The 5,761-nt window shown below is 44.3% G+C and overlaps 1 protein-coding gene across 2 annotated transcripts in view; it reads left to right on the forward strand.

Annotated features, from left to right (window-relative positions):
• The first annotated feature begins 600 nt into the window (after positions 1-600).
• The window catches only part of SAMD13 (sterile alpha motif domain containing 13), a 53,384-nt gene continuing 48,223 nt past the window's right edge, over positions 601-5,761 (forward strand). The window contains exons 1-2 of one of the 2 annotated variants that reach the window (XM_010860297.1): positions 601-675; positions 5,332-5,416. In XM_010860297.1, the coding sequence (XP_010858599.1) occupies positions 666-675; positions 5,332-5,416 (95 nt within the window). In that variant the 5' untranslated portion in view covers positions 601-665. Of the gene's footprint in view, positions 676-3,876; positions 3,963-5,331; positions 5,417-5,761 lie in introns of those variants that run through there. The other variant, XM_010860298.1, reaches the window with a different exon arrangement.

Raw genomic sequence — 5,761 nt, forward strand, 5'->3', positions numbered from 1 at the left:
GGGGGGACCCCCAACCTCCGGAAGTGCGAATACAAAAGACTCCTTGCATTTTTGAGTTTTCCTCCGCGTATCTGTGTTGCTTTCTGGTTCTAATAAAATGAACTAAGTCAGTAAAAAGTGCTTTGTAAACTGTAAAGTGCTGTCCAAATGTAATGGGCAATTACTCACTCTCCCTTTGCATGCCCAAGGCTTCAACTGAGTGAGCCACACAATAGGTGTTCCAAGCAGAGGATGCCACTCGTGTGTTTGGGTAAAAGGAGTAACGCTCTAATGTGGACTTGGCCCGAGGAAATCTCTGCTTGTCATAACTGCCAAACCCCAGCTCAAAACTTCATCAGAATTGCCACGTGCGAATAAGACAGGAAGAAAAGGGTATTAGCCTGAAAACTCCCTGTTTAAAAATCTCTTTCGGAGTGTTTCACACCTCCAGCTCCCAGGAAGTTTTAAGTTCTTGCAAATGTCCTCCCTTTACCTTCTTAGCGCCCCGGCCCCATGCCTTCCCTCCCGGGCCTCTCAGCTTCCTCGCCGACCCAGCCCTCGGACCCTCGCCCCGAGGGCGGAGACTACAAGTCCCGGCGTGCCCCGCGCGCCCGGCCGGGTGCACTGGGGCTGGGCGCGTGGCGACCGGCGAGCTCTGCACCGGGGAAAGCCTCCCGGCGCTGGCCATGCGGGGAGGTAAGTAATCGCTCGTGCTACGAGGGCACTGGGAACGCGCCCGTCCTACCCCACCCTGTCCAGGATGGAAGGAAACGAAGAAAGCCACGAGAAAAACTGCCCTGCCCTCCCTCGTCTCTGCTGTGTGTCCGGTGCTCCTGCAGCTTGTTGTACCCCCCGAGTGTGTTATCTGTCACCCCGGAGTGGAAGTGGGGGCAGAAGCGTGCCCGGCCCCGTGGAGCGCTGCGGCTCCCTGGGGGCTGCAGGGCGGAGCTAGCAGGAGGGGACCAGGAGATGGCAAGGCTCGGCTGGGCGCTCACCGAGCGCCACACCTCCCTACTCCCTTTCCAAAGACGAGTTCGCCTGGGGAGCCCCCAGTCCCAAAGACAAACGATTTCTTCTTGAAAACCTTAGCCAGAAACTTTCCCCTCTGTCACCAGTGCCACAAGCGAGTCGTTTGGCTGTCGGACGTGACCGCTGATTCAAGAGTCTCTCCGGCATCCCCTCTCCTGCCCTATGTTCTGCCCCCACCGCCCCCTCTCCAGGCCCTCCTCAGTTTCCCCTAGAGACCCTCTAGGGCCCTGCTGAGCTCGGCCCTCCCTTCGGCGACTTCTTGAGATGACTTCTGCAGCGCTGTGTACCCAGGTCTGCGCTCGGCGATTCGGGCTGGAGACGCCTGCGGGCGGATACCTGGAGGCAAGGCAGGGAGGATGGTTCCCCCGGGAGGGTGCTTGCTCACTGGGGGATGAGAGATCAATAAAAGAAGCCGATTGAGGCACCAGTTTCCCATCCTTCCTGACCCATCTCCCTTCCTATCTGAGCCCATTTCCAAGTGTCCCCGAAAGTACTGCTCCGAAATTTCAGCACGAGGACTTCTGAAGTTACTTTAGCACATCCCATGATATCCTGGATTAGAGGGTCTTGTTGGTTTGCGTCTCTATCTCTCACTCCTCTTACACACACAGACACAAACACAATGCATACTGCACATTCTGCAAACACACGAATACCACGACACTATGCACACCACAAACACACACATATACCACAGGTACAACACCCACACATATTACACAGCATACGCTTATCACACATACTGCATTTAAGCTATGCCCTACACACATACCAGACACCACACTACACACAAATAGACTTAATTTTTATTAGCAGAGGGTTAATATCACTTTGTGGAGGGAGTGAGGAGGAAGTGGTTGAGTACTAATATAGATGCTTATACCCACAAATGTCAGTTTACTCCAAAATTAGAAATTAGCTGATGAATGAAACCTCCTGTTGTCAGGATATGTGGCTCATTTTTTATAAAATGGGATTGATTTTTCACAACACCTTCTGAAACCCACACCCTTGTCTAACAGGCAAATTTTGATCACAACAGGCAAGACAGTAAGGGATGTCCTCTTCTATACGTGGGAAGAAATTCTTAGAGGAACAGAATCCTTTCTCCTGTGAGGGTGTCTGAGAGTCAGTATAACTACACATGCTTTGCCTCTCTCCTTTCAAGAGTGGTGGGCTGAACCTAGTATTGTTCTAAGCACTGCCATGACAGTGCTGTCAGGGTACTCTCTTCTCTATCCCTTGCCCCCAGGACTCACAGCCCAGCCCCCTTCCATTTGAATTTAGTTGGAAAACAGTTTAGACACCTCAGATCAACTTCAAAAGCATTATGGAATCTGTTGGTGAAAGAGTCCTCTGTCTCCAGAATAGTTCATCATTTTGATCATTGGTGACAAAACAAACCAAGAAAAAAACCCACTTGTTTGAGCTGTGCTCAAAAAATAGTACTCAAAAATAAAAGAATATTTAGAAGTCTGCCCTAAATTATTATTATTTACTCTTTCAAGGGGGGCAATGGCAAAGATGTGCAGAGAGAGCATTTGAAATTTTTCTCAGTGATGATCTTCCAAGAAGTTGAAAATTTCTAATACCATTCCTGCAAGAAGTAAGGGGAAGAAAATTGACTTTGAAATTCAGACTGCAAATTTAGATCATAGTTGCTGATTTTCTAGTACCCTTAAAAATTGCTAAAGAAAAGAGAGACCAGCAGCTTTTTCCTCAGTTCTGCCCACTCTATACAGTATTTCAGCAGGAGATGACTTTTTCTAGGATCCTTCTGCCCTACCTTGAGAGATTTTGTTGACATCTTGACCTAAAAGTGTGCAAATATTGATTGTTTATTTCAGTGACAACCATTTATGTTCCTAGTTATATACAGTATGTTTGTGGAATGGGAATGTTTCCCTTGAGCAGTAGTTCCTAGTCAAGCAAGAGAACTGTAAGATTGATCAGGGTAACTTAATCAAAAGATCATGCCTGGCCTTTATTCTACCTTCCCCTTTCCTGAACTGGGACTTAGGATAGTGGAAGATACTATGAATTTGGGGGTTGGCACAAATCCTTTTTTTCATATGTAATTAATAAAGTAGCAGGTGCTCATAGAAAAGAAATGTTGAATTTGTTGAATTATGCTTTTTACGCAACTGGGGAAATCTGGTAAAATGAAACCTCCCAGACTAATTGTTTTTGTTTCGTAGAATAAAGTTTGTTTTATTTTGAGTTTTTGGCTGACTTCATCTGGTAGGATGAATGCCAAAATTAAAGAATGTGGGCGTCCTCAAGCGATCTGGTCATCTCCTTTGCATCCTCTCTGAAATATGTTACTTCCTGCATAATGAAGTAAAAGGATTTTCTGCTGGGCAGTACTTTCCTTATTCTCACAAAGAGCTTGAAAGCCAGCCCTGGGAATTTTGTCAGCAAAAGAGTAACACAGGACTGCAGCTTCTGGGTGTTCACTGAATATAGCCCATAGGCACTGGACTTTCTCTTATTTTTTCTCCCACAGAGAAGAAAAAAAATAGTTTGACACATGACATTCATGCTCAAAACAGCAAAGACATATGATACAGAAACAAGGAGGGGGAGGGAGAAAATAATAGCCTCTTGATACAGTTTGTTTTCCTTTGATCAAGACAGGTGCAGAGAGAATTCTGCAGCTTGGGGACTTGTGATTCATTCACTTCCACTAATTGTGCTGAAGGTAGTTAGCAAAAGTGAACAGGCACACTGTAGCTTTAAAAAGTCAGCCATGAACCAGAAGGCAGTTGGTGCAGCTTGTGTGTGATTCCTAACGTCATGTTGGCTGAGAGCCAGCCTGGTTTTATTTCACTGTGTCAAATTGTACCTCCTTATTGAATTCCTTTGCCAGCCTACTTTGTGAAAGAAAACATTGGGGTTTCTTTGGCTGTTCTTGATAAGCCTATAAAAAAATGACATGTTTTAGTTGCTTCTAGGTAGGTTTTCTTTTTACTCTTCCACAAGAAAAGAAAATAATAATAATAAGACAATGTAGTGTGGTGTTGCAGAGTATCATTGTGAGTGTTTTGTTTTGTTTTGTTTCTGAGATGCTTAGAAAATGGTGAATGTGTAACAGTTTCCAACTGAAGTGAAATCATTCTTTTGGCATGGAGCAAGCAGCACTATCTTCTGTCTACTCTGTAACGGTGTGTGGATGTATGTTAATATCTAGATGTATATTAAATGTTGGATTTCTGTATGAATGATCTAAGTGGTGTAGTGACTGGAAGTTTGTGTGTGTGTGGTATGTGTGTGTGTGTGTATATCAGCAGTGAAGATTATCCCACACTTAACAGTATTATTTGTTAATCATCTACTTCAGTAACAGTGATAAAATCTTGTGAATATACTAAATGATGCACTTGTCATGTCAGAGTAATCCCTAGGGAAGAAGTGCCGAAGTATAAAGTGATTTGAGAGGAAATGTATTTAATTTATGGCTTCAGCTGTAGAAGAACAAGCACGTTTCAGAACTAGTTTTTTTTTTTTCCAGCAGTTTTGTTTGTAGCTTTTTCGTCTTGCTAATTGCATATTAATTGTAGAGGGATTTTATTTTTTCTGTGTTCTTCCTACTAAACAAAAAGACAAAGTGATGGATGCTACTATATCTCCTTGAATGTTTTGATGATTTTTACATAAATCTAATGAGCTGCCTACCCTCTCTTACACACACACACACACACCAGCAGCACCTTTCTGTGTTAAGGGCTATCTGACATTTTCGTGAGCTTCCAGCTTTACCAGAGCATGGCCATCTCACAGACAGGTTTTTAAGGTTTTCATTGAGAATATATGAGGTAGGGGAATACTTGCTGACAAAAGCTTTAAGTGCTCTTTTGCATCGCAGTGAAAAAATAGAGGAGAAGTGGGAGTGGACAGAAAAAAAAAATACAGTAAGAAAAAAAGAAATCACAGCCCGAGGTGGAAAGGGGAGGAAAAGGGGGATTGTTTTTGTCGACTTTGACTCATTTATGAGTTGCAGTGTCTTAAGTGAGAGCTTGGCACTGGGAGAAGCTGTGCCAGTTCGCACAGCACTTGTTTTGAACAAGGATTCAATTTCATTTGCAAATGCTTATTGTCGAGGCAGGGAGTGCCAGCACAGATGAAAGCACCCCAATCTGTCTCCTCCAATTCTTTAGGTTTAATCACATCTCTCCAATCGCTGAGGGAACTGGAGATTTAAGCAAACATATACGTGAATTGGTGTGAGGCTGTAAAAGGGACCATTATGTTTCCGATTCAGAGTATATATTCTTCTCTCACTTTCAAAGAATTAAACACGAGCTTTTCTCCCTTATTGATTAGTTGCTGAAGTAAAGGAACCCTGCAGCCTCCCCATGCTATCTGTTGACATGGAAAACAAGGAAAATGGCTCTGTCGGTGTAAAAAAGTAAGTGAAACTGGCTTGTGAGTTCTGCTTCTGCAAACAACAGAGGGACTTGGGTTCTATTTTTATACTTCTTGCTTACCTACTACAATACACTGTGGGGGCTGTCTTGGTTCATTGGTCTACACTGGCGACCAGCTTCCCCTCTCCCTCCAGCCCCAATTGCCTTTTTCTGTATTCCATTTCTAAGAGATGACTCAGACATCAAAGTGCATAAAGGGTTAGTGTATCAGGCTTTAAAACAGGGAAGGTTGAAGATTCCAGTCCTGAATTCTGTATATTGAAACAAAAACACAGAGCAAACACAGACTCTGCCTCCCAAGTCCATAGGCTACATGGAGTATGGGG

The sequence above is a fragment of the Bison bison genome, unplaced genomic scaffold, assembly GCF_000754665.1.
Source record: "Bison bison bison isolate TAMUID 2011002044 unplaced genomic scaffold, Bison_UMD1.0 scf7180017864466, whole genome shotgun sequence".
NCBI lineage: Eukaryota > Metazoa > Chordata > Mammalia > Artiodactyla > Bovidae > Bison > Bison bison.